The sequence below is a fragment of the Sycon ciliatum genome, chromosome 10 (assembly GCF_964019385.1).
Source record: "Sycon ciliatum chromosome 10, ocSycCili1.1, whole genome shotgun sequence".
Taxonomy (NCBI): domain Eukaryota; kingdom Metazoa; phylum Porifera; class Calcarea; order Leucosolenida; family Sycettidae; genus Sycon; species Sycon ciliatum.
In genome coordinates, this window is record NC_088652.1 from 4,025,050 (window position 1) to 4,042,553 (window position 17,504).

Genomic DNA, 17,504 nt, shown 5'->3' on the forward strand with positions numbered 1-17,504 from the left:
GGCCAAGCTACAGCTGCTCTTGTCTTGCCTGCCTGCCACTCCCGGTATGGTTTCCATTCCATTGCGTATCTTGGTGCCGACAGGTGGAATGCGCTGCCTCCATCTTGTCGCCTGGCCGAGTCGCCTGCTTTGTTTCGCGCTCACACAAAGTCTCATTTAGGGTTCCCAGTAAAAAGGCAACATTGCCTGTTGGGAAATCCCTAACAAAATAAGAAAAAATAATAATAATAATAATAATAATACTGTGTGCAATGTTCAAGTGCATAATTGTGCTACGTGCTAAGAATGATCCCTGGGCGTTCTAAAGTGTGCTCGAGTACCACCATCGTACCGGGGCAGCAGGAGATCAGGGCACAAAAGGCAAGACCAAGCAACCGAATGGACGCCTAGCGTAGATCGTATATTTCGGGTCATACTTATCGGGCGCCGCTCATTGGTACACCGTACTCGACGGGCACAACCGATGGAACATAGAACCTACTATTGGCAAGTACTACAACGACGTGACAACAGGCACGTTGACGCATGCATGAAATAGCCCATATTTAGACATTTTGCTTCGAAAGCAAAGTTGCCATCCGTACACGTACATGTACATGCAGTCATGCACGGCACACAGCTGCCATTTTCAGCAGACAGGCTTCTGTTTGATGACGCCTTGGTGACGCTTGGCTCCGGATGAGGATGTTCAAACAGCTGTGCTCATCAGATGCCTGAGATGGGCGAACTGCTTGATTTGCGCTCAACGTCCTCAAGGAGGGACTTCTTCCTACAATTTGGTATTCTTGGTTGAACAAATCGTTCTAGTTTCGAAAATACAATCGTCTCCCAAGAGCTGCTATCGACAAGTAGTATTTACAGCACGTGGATGGTCACATAGCACTAAAGCCTGGTGTTGCATCACTGACCTCTCCCCTGATCTACAACCGCCTCGCACACTCGTTCATTAGTCAGGTAGGATGGCGATGAGCTGAAGAGCTGGGAGCAATTGTCAGTTTCATTTTGGATATTCTGCTGTGAACTGAAACTGTGCTAGAAGCACTGTCGACAGGACTACGTTCTCACTCATAATCATACTAGTAGTCGAAGTGGCAGCGAATTTTTATTCATGTCCGCAGATGCTTGCTGTCATATGTCTCAATGCTATGCTTATCTTCGGTTCGGAATTACGCTGTGCTACATCATAGGTTCGGATGCCAACGTGTGGCTTGCAAATGTCACTGGTGCGAGCTGTGGTGGGGTTGCTGTGCTGCGCTGTGGTCGCTCTGCTACCAGAATGTGCAGGTGCCCAGACAAGTGCTGGTCATTGTAAGTTACAGCAGCTACAGTCGACCTACCCTTATAACGATAACCTCTATAACGATATTACCCTTATAACGATATTTTTTTGTCCAACCAAATCACTCCATTGACTTTTGTATACAATGCCTTACCCTTATAACAATTATTGCTATATTAACGATATTACCCCTATAACGATATAAAATAGGCTGACCACTCGGCATTTTTCCGTTTTATAACAATATCTAGCAGGGAATATGTAGGCTCCACTATCCAAGTAGGGCAAGTTTCACTTGATAAGTCACTGGGACATGACAAAATGCTATGGGGACACAATTGATGCCTTGCTATGTACATAATGTGCATAGAACATCCATGTACGCAAGTTGTTATGCGCTAAAGAGTGTAAAAAAATGAACAAAAATCATGCATTATGGCGTACATGTATGAAATGAACCAATACCCTTATAACAATATTACCCTTATAACAATATTTCTTGGTCTGACGCAAATATCGTTATAAGGGTAGGTCGACTGTACTATGATGTTGGTCCTGCAGCGGAAATTCATAAAAAAAAGAGTTACATAAGGCCATATTTAGTAATAGTGGTGATAATTCACAAGATCTGCAGAAACGAAAGTAAAGGGTTATTCGGTGTAAATGAAGTTTCACGGTTTGACAACCGATCATGAGATAACATGAAATTATTCAGTACCGTACACTGTGTTTGTTTGTGTGTGTGTACGTGTGTGTGCGCGTGTGTGTAGTGTGTGTGTGTGTGTGTGCGTGCGTGCGTGCGTGTGTGCGTGTGCGTGTGTGTGTGTGTGTGTTTGCACATGTTCATGTTTGCGTGTGTGGTGGTGTGTGTAAGCGGGGAGAGGGCGTGAATATGCCTCTCTGTCTTGTAACCGTGTGGATAACTGCGTGGACAACCGTGTGGATAACCGTGTGGATATCCGCGTGGATAACCATGTGGATGTGTAACTATTTGAATGTATGACAGTTTGGGTAAATGTGCTTGCCCTCATGTGTGTTTTGTGTGTTTCTTTTGTTTGTGTGCATGTGTGTGTGTGCACTCGCGCACGTGTGTGTGTGTGTGTGTGTGTGTATGTGTGTGTGTGGTGTGTGGGTGTGGGTGTATGTGTGTATATGTCTGTGTGTATGTGTGTGCGTGTGTGTGTGTGTCACTGTGTGGACGCATGTGCGTGTGTTTGTGTATGTCTGTGTATGTGCACGTGTGTATGTCTGTGTCTGTTTCCGTGTTCATGCTTGACCCACTTGTTTCGACCCATAGCCCAAATCCAATGTGGATCGGCAATCTACATGACGGGGACGACATCGGATCTCGCCTCCTCCAGAAAAGCCTGCCTGAATGCTAACTCCGTTCTAATGACTGATCTCTACCTGGGCACTCTGTCTGCTCAGGAGCGCGGCTGTGTGTTGAGTCGTTCTAATCCAGTGTGGCTCTTGGACTCTCGAGGGGAGGGTGAGGTGTTCGACCCACGGGTTGGCATTGAGGACTTCATCCAACCAAAAGACGGGCCTTACGATTTTATTTGTTTGCCAAGTAAGTAGAAGAAATGCCCACATCTGTGCTTCCCTTGTACTGGTTATTGCGGATATGAAGAGATTGGTTTCTCGTCAAATTTAGTAACCCTTATCAAAGTAGTTCTGTGAAGGAAGGTTTCTTTGCTGTGGACATCCTCTTTGCGAACCCTGGAAAAAAGAATATCTCAATGATGCCTTGAGACTATCCTCGCCCTCAGAAGTATCCCGCAATGGCCTGGTGTGAAAACGATCTCATAGTGGTGTGTGCCAGCAATTGGCTCACCTAAAAGAGGTCTAGAACATTGTAGCTCAAGGGGTCAAACTGAACGCATGTCATGAATGTGACATTGACCACTTACTAGGCCAATACCCGACCGCATCAATCTCTGGCCTCACTGCAGGCGCGTGCCCCGTATGGGTTCCTGGGTGCCCGGAACCCCCTTTTTTTCGCTCAAAATCGCTCGAAATGCAGGATTTTGCTTCATTTTTTGAAATATTTCCGGGGGAGGCCCCCCCCCGGAACCCCCCTTAAAGGGCACCGGCGCATGCGCCTGCACTGCTAGCGGCGTCGAGCAGTTATCGTCCGGTATTACCCCAGTACTCAGGCAACATCACATGCATGTGTGTCCGTTAATGCACAAAATACATCCTAATCTTTTGAGTCACACTCGGAGTCACCATTGCTCGAATCCTCGAACCTCAATTTCCAAGAGAGGGGGAGAGAGAGAGGGAGAGGGAGGGGAGGGGAGAGGAAGAGAGAGAGAAACAGGTTGATCACAGTCACGAAGCATTTCTTCGTTTGCAGAGGAAGAAGCATTGAACATATTTTCAAGCCCAGATTTAAGCCAGGCACATGTCTAACTTGTCAGAGTGCTCAAACTGACAAGTCAATGAGCGCTGCATTCCTTTAAAATCCGATTTTTTTTAAACAGAGCCTTTAATTATCTAACAGCAGCATGAAACTTTTTTTCATCTGTCTACAGGCAATTACACAAAGTTGATGGCTAGATTGGCACCAGATGTAAATACCACTCGTGAAATACAGTTCTGCAACTCGATGAAGGAGTCTTATGTTTGTGATGGATCTGGGATCATCATTCGCCAGAAGCAGCTCAACCTGTGTCTACCGCGCTGCTCTCCCCAAGCACCCGCCGTGCCATGTAAGTGTTGTGTTTGTCTGCAGACATCCTGATCCACAGCCTACAATTCCCTTTCCAAATTCCCAAGTTTAAATTTCACTCACATGGACTGTCCTCAGGGGGGTGGGGGGGGGGGGGGTAGCACAGGGAAGGGGGGTGGGGGGTGGTAGCTCAGGGGAGGGGGTGGTAGGTCAGAGGAGGGGGGATTGCTCGGGGGGGGGGGGGGGGGAGGGAGGTGGTAGCTCAGTGGGGGGGGGGGGGGGGGATGGAGGATGGTAGCTCAGTGGGGGGGGGGGGGGGGATGGAGGATGGTAGCTCACACATCTGTGGTGTGGTAACCATGTAGTACTACCGGCTAACTCAGAGCACTCATTATGGCAATCAGCAGAGTCAGCGAAGTGGACATTGGACGCTTCGCTGATTCTGCTGATTGCCATCATACAGTTATTGTCTCCGAGCCGCTTATTCATAGCTCTCAGTTCGCCTATTTAGACTATGTAGTACCGATGACAGCCATCTCCTGTTGTGGTGACTGGACCACGGCGACTACACACGAGCTATGCACCTGGTCCTAGCATTCAAGATTTCATTCAGAATTCACTTTCTAATTACACCCCCCCCCCCCCACACACGCACGCACGCACGAACGAACGCACGCACACACACACACACACACACACACACACACACACACACACACACACACACACATATACACACACTCACACACATATACACACACTCATACATACACACACACTCACACACACACACATGCACACACACACACACACACACACACACACACACACACACACACACACACACACACACACACACACACACACACACACACACACACACACACACACACACACACACACACACACACACACACACACACACACACACACACACACACACACACACACACACACACACACACACACACACACACACTGGAACCACACTGACCCTGGTGCTGGCTGTTAGGCACAAACTTGACAGCACATGTGAACAGATTTAATCCGGAACCTATGCATTTCCGCATTGGCTACAAAGAATCTGTGTACTGCTAGTAATGTAGAGCATGCATGCAGCAGGCACTTGTCATACGTAACGCTAACATGGTATACGGTCCATGGGACACTCCTGAAATACTCTGCAGTTTGCCTTCTGTCATAAAATGTCAACAATATACTGCATTGCGTACACGAGCATTGGACAGTTACCGAAACACTTTTTCAGTGGAAATGTGCAATTGTACAAAATAGTGGTAGGGCCTGCGGTGATACACATGACTTTATAGGATAGAGTGTTTGCTTTCTCTCCACACTGGAACTCGCGTTTTGCGCCAAATTGACTTGACACTGGACTGACGCGCGAGTGCCATGCGCGGCCCCGAGAAGGCGAGCGTCCAGTGAAGACGGCGTGAGCTCCAGTGTGGCGAGCAAGCACTCTCCGATAAGTATGCAACCACAAGAAAGTATTTAAACCAGCCGCGAAGCGTCAGTAGTACCTTAGTTGGAGAGCAGTGATCAACAAGACCAACTGAATCGCCATTTCATAACGGCTTTATTGTACATGCATGCGGAAGAACAAACGTGCAGCGAATTTGTCAATACCCCAGGTTGAAACCGATTGTCACCTGTTTGCTTGTGTCCTCCATGTAGCCTCCAGATTCGTTTGCAGTGGATTCAACGTCACGTTAAACATGAGATCATCACCGTTCTCTGTCGCGAATGCCGAATGTTCGACACAGAAAATTAGGCTCTTGAGATACAATGATTTTGCAAAGTTGAACATGACCAGTTGCTTCAGAGTAAGTTGTTGTGACACTGCTTTAGAAGATCAATTGAAAGTATGATTTTAGTGAATTGGAATCCGGGTGTTAACACGTGCATGCATGCGTGTATGAGAATGTGTGTGTGTGAGAGTGTGTGTGTGTGTCCCATAAGGTGCAGTGGCATGTGCAGTCGATTTCCAATCGAGAGGTTGCGGGTTCAATTCCCGACGATTATGGTCGCACACGTCTTTCTTCTCTTTCTCGGACTCTTCCTGACTTTTCTTTCATTCTCCTGGGTGGTTACCAACAGCCAGTGTATGCCGATAGTATGTGGTGTGGTGTGTGTGTAGAAGAAAATGGAAAAATGAAAAATAGGGATTCACTGGCCAGAAAAAGTCACTTCAAACAGCTGTGTGGTGGATACCAGGCTAAACATAGTGGCGGTCAATTCATCAGCCTTGCAAGCTGTTGAATGGTGTAATCCCAGCACAAGTTGCTTTGTCTAACATAGCTGTTCGCTATCATCGCTTCCGCGATGGGCATGTCTGAGGTCTGAGGTGTGTGTGTGTGTGTGTGTGTGTGTGTGTGTGTGCACGCATGAGTGGGTGCGTGATTTCGTGATTGCCTCCACCGCAAGTTGTAACATTTGGAGTAACGTCGATCATAGGTCCTTTCTCTTTCACTCTCTCTCTCTCTCTCTCTCTCTCTCTCTCTCTCTCTCTCTCAGGACTATACTTCTAATGTGTCCTAGTTTCATTTGACGGCTTACTTTAGTGTCATATTATCATTGGAATATTGGAACAAGACAAGCATTGGAAATTGACAATACACCTTGTTCCCAAACGAGGCACATGTACATGATGACGTTTGCAGCTTTCATACCATTCATAGCTTTAATTAACGATACTGCTATCACACAGATGACTTAGATACTTTGGAGAATGTTGGCCAAGCCCAGGCGCGTAGCAGCGCCGTTTGCGGTGGTCGGGCCAGGGGGTCCGGGGGGGGGGGACCTCCCCTTTAATTGTTTTGATATTAGGGTGCAAAATCCTGCATTCTCGGCACTTCTGGCATTGTTTTACTATGGTGGTCGTGGTCGGGCGAAAAAGTGGTCTGGCCGGAGCGGCTGTTACGCCCCTGCAAGCCATATACATCAGTGCTGACATGTCCGCTCAAACGATTGACTTTCAAGCAGGCACATGCGTCAAGAGCAGAACTTGCTCAAACGCTCAAACACAAAACGAGGAGGCTTGAGTTTCGAAGTCTGAAGAAGATGCTGAATGGTCTCTGTTTGGATGACAGCTACACCATAGCTCAGTGGCTAGTTAGAGGATCGCTGGCCTCAAGCGAAGGTCCCTGGTTCGAGTCCTGGTGGTGAAAGTCAATTTTTCTTCAGACTTTTCCCTTTTTTCATTCCCAAAACGTTTTATCAGGATTATTATCTCGTGGTAATTTAGAGACACACTACCCTGGGCCCACTCTCCAGTCACACCCTGCTGTAGTTTCACCTAATATGGCGTGCTGTGGATACGTTGTTTCCGATGCATTCAGGATGAGCTTGCAAAGCTAGGCGAGGCTGGTAAAAGCACGTTCTGGCTGAGATACCCAGGTAACGCGGACTGGCAGCGGGGCAGCTACAACCTGGACACCGGCAGCATGAGCCCAGTGACTAGCCGGACAAAGTCACATGCAGATGCCTTCATCTGTGCCGAGGGTAAGGAGGGGGGTCCGAGAAGGTATTTTAGTGTAGTGCAGTCAGCCATCTGAAGTTACTCTTTACTCGTAGGGGAGGAGGGGTGGCTGAGCCAAAAGGTTTGGAAATTTAGAGCCCAGATTATTGTATTTTATTTTTCATGGCGTACCCGGGGCAAAAGTGGTGCAGTCAATACCGTAGTGACCGTACCGTGTCCGATGCCCAGGATAAGAGTGTATGGATGTAATGTGGCATCTTCTTGCGCCACGCCATCTTCTAGACCGTTTTGCCACGCCGGAATGTTTACGAAAATATGAACTGAATGTTTGGTTTTCATCCACTCGTTCCTCGTGCAGCAAGAAATGACTCTGATGATCTCAACACCGTATGCTGGGGGAAATCATTGGCAAAAGTCCAATTGGGGAACAGACTAGAGCAATTGCTTGTCCCGGTCTTGCATGCACGCACACGTTGTGACTGCATTTGCATTCGGTTAGTACCCACTTTGATAACGATGTTATACGAATCAAATTGACATACCAATGTTGCAGCATTTGGCTCAAATGCAACTCACAATGTGTGATAAAAAAGAATCCGATCATATCCGAAAATGTTCCTCTAGACCAAGGGAATCCAGAATTGGGAAGGTTTGATCTACAGTAAAACCTGTAACTAAAGACCACCGTGACAAGTGACCAGCCTGGTACTACCTTACAGACCACTGCACCAGGCACGGACGGTCTCACATTCACATATGGTCGTGCGGTGCAAACCTCTAACTAAGGGCCACCTGCCACTAAAGACCGCTTTCTCTGGCCGCACAGGGTGGTCGTTAGTCACCGGTTCCACTTTCTATGATGTTTCCACAAAATGGTTCACATAGGAAACCACAGCCTATTGAGTTGCCGTTTTTTGCTAATTATTCTGTGTTTGCATCAGACTGGAATGAGTGCAAAGCATCTACTTCTTGTCCGCCTGATTTCCAATGTGTCAACTTGAAGGGCACTTTTATGTGCAATCGTAAGTTTTCCTAAAGGGAATGGGCTGCGTATTTGGCTTGTATGCTCCAGTCCACGCCAGTGTGTTTTACAATGCTGATTCGAGAGTCTGCACAAGTAGCGCGCACACAGACTTCCAGTATACTCTCAAATCAGACTTTGAATGTACATGCACCAATTCCAGATACTGCTCCTTGGAAAGTCGGGACTTGTCTTGAGTTTGGCAAGTCTATTTCTGTTTCCACGTTCCACTGTGTCTTTGAGAATATAAGGGTTTTCATTACGGTTCCACCAGCTCACATGTGGTGACATGACGGGGCTAGGAGTAAAAATAAATCTCTCAAAAAGCTTGAACCAAATTTCCATTATAAGTTACGAAAAAGTCTAAAGTATTTAAATAACCGACGAGGAGACAACAGTCGTAAAATAGCAATGAAAAATATCAATTGTGCACTCATAACCATGTATATACAGTTAAAATGAAACAATTCCAGAACGTTTTCGTGTGACTATCATCAGTGGAACATCGTCACATAGTAAGGATCACTAAAACAACCAAGTATAATAACGTTAGTAGAGTAATATGAAAAGAAGCGTGAGAATACAGCACAGCTAGCGGTTATGCATAACGCATGCAGTGTGAACCTTTGCAGTGTATCTGAGAATGGTAGCAGTAGATGAATGTGGCAGCTGTGAGTGCGTGTGGACAAAAGTCTAAAGGTCTATACATTTGAAAACACTACAGTATGATAATGTGTGTATTGACACCTCTCACCTCTGTCACACCTGATTTAGGAAACTTTATTCAACTCGGAACTCTAAAAGCGGTCTCTTCACTGTGGTTTCAAATTAAAGTTTACATTTTAAAAACCAACTTTTCGGGCCTGGCCCATCATCAGAGTCACGATCAAAAGTCTACCATACCTGCACTGTTTTATCTTTCATGTCTGTTGTTGCGCTCAACCATGCACATAGGTGACCGTTGCTTGACAAAGGACGTCGATAACGGCATTCTAAATGTCACAGCGCTGTCTGCTGTCGCCAGTGCGGTCTGCGAAGAAGGTTATAGTCCGCATGGGAAAGCTTCTTGCCAAGCTGACGGATGGGTGCATAATGAGACGCTATGTGTGAAGAGTAAGTCGAATTTGTTCTTCTGCATCAGCATTGTGTAGGTTTTAAGTATGACAATTTATGCAATCGGATTACGGGGAGTCCATTGTACAGCAAACTGCCCAAAAGTTGGGTATTGAAGTGTTTGAGATTTCCCTGTACTGGGTGTTTTTGCCATCACAATTCTTTCAATTTTTGTAGTGCCTTGGTCCGTTTTCTTTCCTATAATTTATTTTTTACAAGATACATGTACACAGCTCACCGGCAGTCACGTGGGGCTGGCATGCGGTGAGATGCTGGTGCTGGTAGGGCCTGCCATGCTCAATCGACCAGAGGTCAAGTGTAAACGTGCACTGTGGGCACGATTTGGCCCACAAGTAATTGGTTCATGCATTATTCATTTGGCCTGGGTAGCTACTTGCGCGCCCATGTTTGCAATAGCTACCCAGGCCCCTTATATTGCGTTGCTTTTCTCTTCAATTAGCTCTCTCACTTTCGATTGATATTCTTATGGCGTAATAATATCAGTGAATGCGCCTTAGGTTCTCATGTTCGCTAAGTTTGATGTTGGCATTGTTTCCTATGTTCATCACTTCTTCTCTCATAGATGACGAGAGCAAGGGTATAGGGCAAAAGGTGGAGGTGATCGGCTGGTGGAAGTGGTCGATAACCGGCGTCGGCGTTGTCTTGGTGATGGGGATGATAGCCGCACTAGTCATGTGGAGGGGCAAGAACCGGAACAGTACGACTGTTCGCGCAGGAATACCGACACCGCAAGCGCCGAATGCAGACAGGTACGTGCCACCGCTAGCAAACACTCTCCCAAGGGTGTGCAGTTCTTTGTGCAGGGTAACCAATGGGGAAACTCACCTCCAATGTTCCAAATGGATTTCATACTAAGTATAGTAAAACCTGTAACTAAAGACCACCGTGACTAGCGACCAGCCTGGTACTACAGTAAAACCTGTAACTAAAGACCACCGTGACTAGCAACCAGCCTGGTACTACAGTAAATCCTGTAACTCAAGACCACCGTGACTAGCGACCAGCCTGGTACTACAGTAAAACCTGTAACTAAAGACCACCGTGACTAGCAACCAGCCTGGTACTACAGTAAATCCTGTAACTCAAGACCACCGTGACTAGCGACCAGCCTGGTACTACAGTAAAACCTGTAACTAAAGACCACCGTGACTAGCGACCAGCCTGGTACTACAGTAAAACCTGTAACTAAAGACCACCGTGACTAGCGACCAGCCTGGTACTACAGTAAAACCTGTAACTAAAGACCACCGTGACTAGCGACCAGCCTGGTACTACAGTAAAACCTATAACTAAAGACCACCGTGACTAGCGACCAGCCTGGTACTACAGTAAATCCTGTAACTCAAGACCACCGTGACTAGCGACCAGCCTGGTACTACAGTAAATCCTGTAACTCAAGACAACCGTGACTAGCGACCAGCCTGATACTACAGTAAAACCTGTAACTAAAGACCACCGTGACTAGCGACCAGCCTGGTACAGTGAAACCTGTAACTAAAGACCACCGTGACTAGCGACCAGCCTGGTACTACAGTAAAACCTGTAACTAAAGACCACCGTGACTAGCGACCAGCCTGGTACTACAGTAAAACCTGTAACTAAAGACCACCGTGACTAGCGACCAGCCTGGTACTACAGTAAAACCTATAACTAAAGACCACCGTGACTAGCGACCAGCCTGGTACTACAGTAAATCCTGTAACTAAAGACCACCGTGACTAGCGACCAGCCTGGTACTACAGTAAATCCTGTAACTAAAGACCACCGTGACTAGCGACCAGCCTGGTACTACAGTATAACCTGTAACTAAAGACCACCGTGACTAGCGACCAGCCTGGTACTACAGTAAATCCTGTAACTCAAGACCACCGTGACTAGCGACCAGCCTGGTACTACAGTAAAACCTGTAACTAAAGACCACCGTGACTAGCGACCAGCCTGGTACTACAGTAAAACCTGTAACTAAAGACCACCGTGACTAGCGACCAGCCTGGTACTACAGTAAAACCTGTAACTAAAGACCACCGTGACTAGCGACCAGCCTGGTACTACAGTAAAACCTATAACTAAAGACCACCGTGACTAGCGACCAGCCTGGTACTACAGTAAATCCTGTAACTCAAGACCACCGTGACTAGCGACCAGCCTGGTACTACAGTAAATCCTGTAACTAAAGACCACCGTGACTAGCGACCAGCCTGGTACTACAGTAAAACCTGTAACTAAAGACCACCGTGACTAGCGACCAGCCTGGTACTACAGTAAATCCTGTAACTCAAGACCACCGTGACTAGCGACCAGCCTGGTACTACAGTAAAACCTGTAACTAAAGACCACTGTGACTAGCGACCAGACTGGTACTACAGTAAAACCTGTAACTAAAGACCACCGTGACTAGCAACCAGCCTGGTACTACAGTAAATCCTGTAACTCAAGACCACCGTGACTAGCGACCAGCCTGGTACTACAGTAAAACCTGTAACTAAAGACCACCGTGACTAGCAACCAGCCTGGTACTACAGTAAATCCTGTAACTCAAGACCACCGTGACTAGCGACCAGCCTGGTACTACAGTAAAACCTGTAACTAAAGACCACCGTGACTAGCGACCAGCCTGGTACTACAGTAAATCCTGTAACTCAAGACCACCGTGACTAGCGACCAGCCTGGTACTACAGTAAAACCTGTAACTAAAGACCACCGTGACTAGCGACCAGCCTGGTACTACAGTAAAACCTATAACTAAAGACCACCGTGACTAGCGACCAGCCTGGTACAGTGAAACCTGTAACTAAAGACCACCGTGACTAGCGACCAGCCTGGTACTGTACTAAAGACCACTTCGCCAGGCACGGGCGGTCTCACATTCAGATTATGGTTGTGCGGTGCAAACCTCTAACTAAGGACCACCTGCCACTAAAGACCGTTTTATCTGACCCCAAGGGGTGGTCGTTAGTCACAGGTTTACTGTATAGCTCAGGCCAGCGCAACATCCATGGTTGTTTACTCACCAAGACACGTCTCAAATAACATGCGGCATCAACATCTGTGTCGGATATACAGCAACACATGTGACTAATGACCACCCCTTGGGGGCCAGATAAAGCGGTCTTTAGCGGCAGGTGGTCCTTAGTTAGAGGTTTGCACCGCATAACCATATCTGAATGTGAGACCGTCTGTGCCGGGCGAAGTGGTCTGTACTACCAGGTGGTCTTTAGTTACAGGTTTTACTGCAGTGCACTGTATATTCTTTTGAGAGTCCCTCCCCTGATGATTGCGCAAGGCAAGAAATGAGAGAGGCTCGATGAATTCTAATCCACTGGCCCTTGTTTGCGTGTCTCAACTACGGTTGAGCTCCATGAAATCCAGCCCGACGTACACATTTGGAAGCTTTTTGGAGCCCTCCATTTGCACGGCTGTTTTTTGGGTTTTTTTTCAAAAAACACATACCATTTGACAGCACAAAGCAGCAAGGCAGCGATGAGACATATGGAATGGCAGAAGTGGGGGAGAGGCAGGGGAAGCTTGACCGACCGTAGGGTCTCTGCTTCATTGCAACCAAAGCACTCCACAGAAACAACAGATTACAGAAAATACTCTGTCGCCCTAGGGTGGCATGAATGCAGCTGGACAAGCATATGTACAACTACTTGGTCCGCCCAGTTAAAATTGCCGCTTATCTTCACACTTGTCTCAGGAAAGAAATACGAATATTTGAAGCAAGCCACGATCACAAAGCACTATATACATGATTATTTACATGTCAGTAAGCAACTCAGTCGAAAATTCAAGCAAGTTACACATCCTCCTCGCCACTATCGTCGCTGGAGGAAGAGCTCAAAACGGATGATCCGGACAGCTGCTGCATCGGTCGTTTCATAGCTTGTTCCACTGCTCCTCGTCTCGAATCACACTCAAAGGCAGTGCGTGCCTGTCACCTTCCCATCAGAAGCTGAGTGAGACTGCCCGCATGTTGACTGTAAGTGTTATCCCCGTTCGTCGCAATAATGCGTCTTTGTTTGAGACAAAAAGGCAACGCCATATCAGTGTCCTTTTTCAAATCGCCTCTTGCGCTTGTCGTACTTGCTGATCAGCACCCACGCGAGCGGCTGGTGCTTGTAGATCTACGTGCAGCGCAGTGATAGCTTCCGCTTGATGTAGCACCTGTGCGTACTGCACCTACAACGCCGTGCACCAGGCTTTTCGGCTAGTTTCCTGAAAGTCCTTTGCACGAGTGTTTCTCTCAGGACTTGGTGTTTTCTTTGATTAGCTCCTTTGCCCTGTCCTCTGTGAGCTTCAAAGTGTGTCCACCGGATTGGTCTCACTTACTGGAGATATCGACATGAGCTACAGTTTCTTCGTCAGCGATTTGCTGGTGATATCCCTTCACTAGGCGCTGTACTGTGCAAGCACTGACATTCAAGCTCGCGAAGCGCTTTTTCAGCTTTTTTTTCTCCCTGGGGTAAACAATCCTTGCCATCAGACAGCTGGAAGTAGACAGAAACTGAATTCTTTATCGCTCTGAAATGCGAACATCCTGACCTATTTACGGACTCGAGCGGAGGTTGCAGTGTTTTCTTGCGCTGACGGAAGTGTTCGTCGGCGGCAGCTCCGTCAAAAAGGCTCTAACTAACCGATCGCAACTTCTGTGATGGTTTGTGCTGCCATGTCGTCGGATGCAATGGTCAATGGTTATGTTCGGATGGTGAATCGGTGGTTCCATGCCGTGTGGCACAGGCAGAACACCAAAAAACCAAGTGAGAAGATAAGCGCCAATTTTAACTTGGCGGACCAAGTACAGTGATGTAGTCCCAACTGGTCCAGGGCGCTAGCATTGCACTGTGGGTTGGATTTCTGTGAGCGCATTGTCCTGTTGCCGATTGTGCAGGCATTATCTTAAAAAAAATTCACGGTTCGCGTGAGACTCGGTTTATCTATATAGATGCCGAGTTTTCCGCATCCGTAGGAACGCCACCACCCTTCAAGGATCAAGGCGCAGATGCAGCTCCTAAAGCGGTGGGAGGTGAGTAGATCAGCTCACCAGCATGTGGTCAAAGACCGAAAATCCCATTCACTGCATCCAGGCATTATCTTAGATAAACTGTTATTATACGAGTTGCCTGATGCCATCCTTCTTGTGTATGTGTTTATGCAGCGGTGGAAGAATCTATGACAGTCCGTACATAGATAGCTCTTGCATTGGGTGTGACGAAAATCTCTACAATGAAATCTATCAAAAAAATGACAACCAGCCAAACAACACGAACAGATACCTGGGATTTTCCCGCAACAAGCCTGCTAATACCAATGATGACTGGATGAAGCATGCAAACACGGCCGCAACGCTGGCGGTGAGAGAAGGGGAGTTCGACTTGGCGTTCCAAAGCCGAATGGATGCCGGCGACGCGGGCAGTTTTCTGGGCGTGAACGACGACCACTCCTGCCAGGTGTCCGTGTCAAATTGGAGCCTGGCTGACGTCACTGATGGAGGGCCACAGCTGGACAGCAAACCAGAATCCCTTAGCGATAACAAGAGCTTCGAGAGCCCCCTTCAAGGAGGGAAGAGTGAAGCCAGCTTGCCGGATTGCTTCATCTAGACGAGGTGGTGTCAGGTGATGAGGGTTACTGCCCACTGCACACAAGCAACCATATCCCATAACCGGCCCCTAGCCGGATAGACATGAAGCTAATCATTATAACTATCAGCTTGACCAGAGACATCCTTGCTGCACTGGAGAGCTCCGTCTCCCCCCTTTCCACAGTTGGAATGTGAAAAGTGGACAGCTCTGCGGGCTAGCAGCAGCAAGGGGAACTGGAGTTGTGGCACATTTTTCAGACTCTCGTTTCCTGGGCAACGTCATTCATTATCTGTCACCATACAGGATATGTTCTATGATTCTTAACGGGGGCATCTCATTGTGCTTCTCCAGTTTATGTTGTAGACAGTTGAGCTTTCTGCCTCACGGCATTAACATCACCAGCTGTATGTCACGAACTGATGTTAAACTCTGGTCTCTATTCAAACACCTATCAGGAATGAATATAATTAGTTCGGCTCACTGAAGTCTTTTCCCCCTATCACATCTTATAAATACTTTTTTTGTGCCAAAGTTCAGCTTCCGGAGACGTTGGACTCTGTTTCGATCCTATTGTGCCACTTTCTTTCTTCTCCCATTGGTCTCCTCTTCGTCCCCCATGCCTGAGCAGTAGGTACCGGTCTTTCATACACAGTCAGGCAGTGCAAGTTTCCTAGTGTATGCTGTAGAGTGGCCACCGGTTTGTAATGATTGCTTTTCTTGAAACATTTTCCAACTAAGACGTTGCGCTGCTAGCCATCATGTATCATTTGCCGCACTAACTATGCCCCATCTGTGCTCCGCCGATCTTGCATTCTCTCATCTAGAAACGTGTTTTAAAATTAACGAGAGCAAGTGCCAACATCTCATACATATCCTTATAGTTATTTGGCCCAGCTTTGAGCCGCCCTCGCTCCCTGGTTTGCAAAAATTAGATAGAGGATTCTTTCATAGGCATATTTATACACAAAATAATACTCATTCCAACACCCACACCCACCCACACAAATAGGCATTTACCAAGGGGAAGGAGAAACCGGAGCTTCTCGAAGTTGTAGGCGCGCGCGGCAAGCTCAGAGAACTCATTTCCAGTGGAATAACGCAATAGTTTTTACAGCTGTGTAACCGTACTAACGCATCATGCATGGTGTCTGGGTACGCAAAGTCATAAAATTGGACAACTTCTCAGAAATTCATCGCAAACTATCGGCGACGCAAGAGCATATAGTCGAAAACGAGTGATGCCTATTTGTTTTCTATTGAAACATTATGTCAGATGCACAGAGAGGAAAAGAAAAACCGTTAGGAGAAAGAAAGCGGCATAATGTGATCAAAAACAGCTTAGGCCCTTATCACACTGCGTTCAAAAGTCGCGTTTGCGTCTGCGTTTTCTTCGGTTTTTGACGGTCGCCTAGGAAATGCCATCACGTGACGTTATCGCGAGCGCGTTGGTTTCCAGATGCACAGCTGCAGACGCAGACACAAACCAGGGGGGGGGGGGGTGGTGGTCAACACCGAATCGCGTAAACGCAGATCGGACTTTCTTTATCGCAGCACTCCCTGCATTGTTTTTGAGTGTTTTCAACTGATTGTCAAGTGTGCTTTTCAAATCTTCATTTCCATCTAGTTGCTGAGGCGGGCGAGGGTACTTCTACTACATGTACTGATTGATTGATTTTGGATTCGCGAGGCATGGAGCTGATGCGAGCTTGTGGCTGAGGTTGCGCTGACTAGTTGGCGGTGGCTAGCCTAGCTGGACGATGTGCCTCAACAACGGAACTGCCACCCCAACACAGGCAACGCAATGGCTGCAGTCTTCCCATCGACTCCCATTCCTCCAGCACCACTGACAAAGGACATAGGAGCAGAAACAGAACACTTCTTGATCTCAGGAAAATAAATTCAACATCCACGGCCACCTCGAGATCGATTCCCCACATTTTTGTATTTTCTCACGCGCGCGCACAGATTTTGACGCAAACGCTGAAAATCGCAAGTATGTATAGAATAAACACCGATGTCGTAGTGTTTATGGGAATATAAACACTGCTATAAAAACCAAGGCGTAGCCGAGGTTTTTATAGACAGTGTTTATATTCCCATAAACACAAGACAGAGGTGTTTATTCTATTTATACCTAGCTTCGTTTTTGGCCTGAAATACTGGTCCGAAATAGCTATTTTAGTATCCCAGTATACATGTACTATAGCATACTATTATGTGTAGGTAGCATTGCATTCGAGTCCCTTGTCCCTTGAAATCCCTTGAAGTCCCTTGAAAGTTGAAAAGTTACAACCTCTAAGTGGGTAATATAGCAAAGTATACAC

At 47.1% G+C, this 17,504-nt stretch overlaps 1 protein-coding gene across 1 annotated transcript; it reads left to right on the top strand.

The window, feature by feature from the left end:
• Positions 1-755: 755 nt before the first annotated feature.
• On the top strand, positions 756-16,151 carry LOC135826017 (uncharacterized). The gene is made up of 10 exons (XM_065338649.1): positions 756-954; positions 1,188-1,308; positions 2,577-2,849; positions 3,814-3,990; positions 5,643-5,791; positions 7,307-7,469; positions 8,388-8,468; positions 9,422-9,580; positions 10,164-10,350; positions 14,757-16,151. Exons 2-10 carry the CDS (start codon positions 1,194-1,196, stop codon positions 15,196-15,198), a joined length of 1,746 nt encoding a protein of 581 aa, XP_065194721.1. The 5' UTR covers positions 756-954; positions 1,188-1,193; the 3' UTR covers positions 15,199-16,151.
• Positions 16,152-17,504: the final 1,353 nt, after the last annotated feature.

Coding starts and splice junctions, on each gene's coding strand:
- LOC135826017 (XM_065338649.1), top strand. CDS start 1,194: ATGCCAACGTGTGGCTTGCAAATGTCACTGGTGCGAGCTGTGGTGGGG. Junction 2,850..3,813: donor CGATTTTATTTGTTTGCCAA/GTAAGTAGAAGA, acceptor ATCTGTCTACAG/GCAATTACACAAAGTTGATG. Junction 3,991..5,642: donor CCAAGCACCCGCCGTGCCAT/GTAAGTGTTGTG, acceptor TCCTCCATGTAG/CCTCCAGATTCGTTTGCAGT.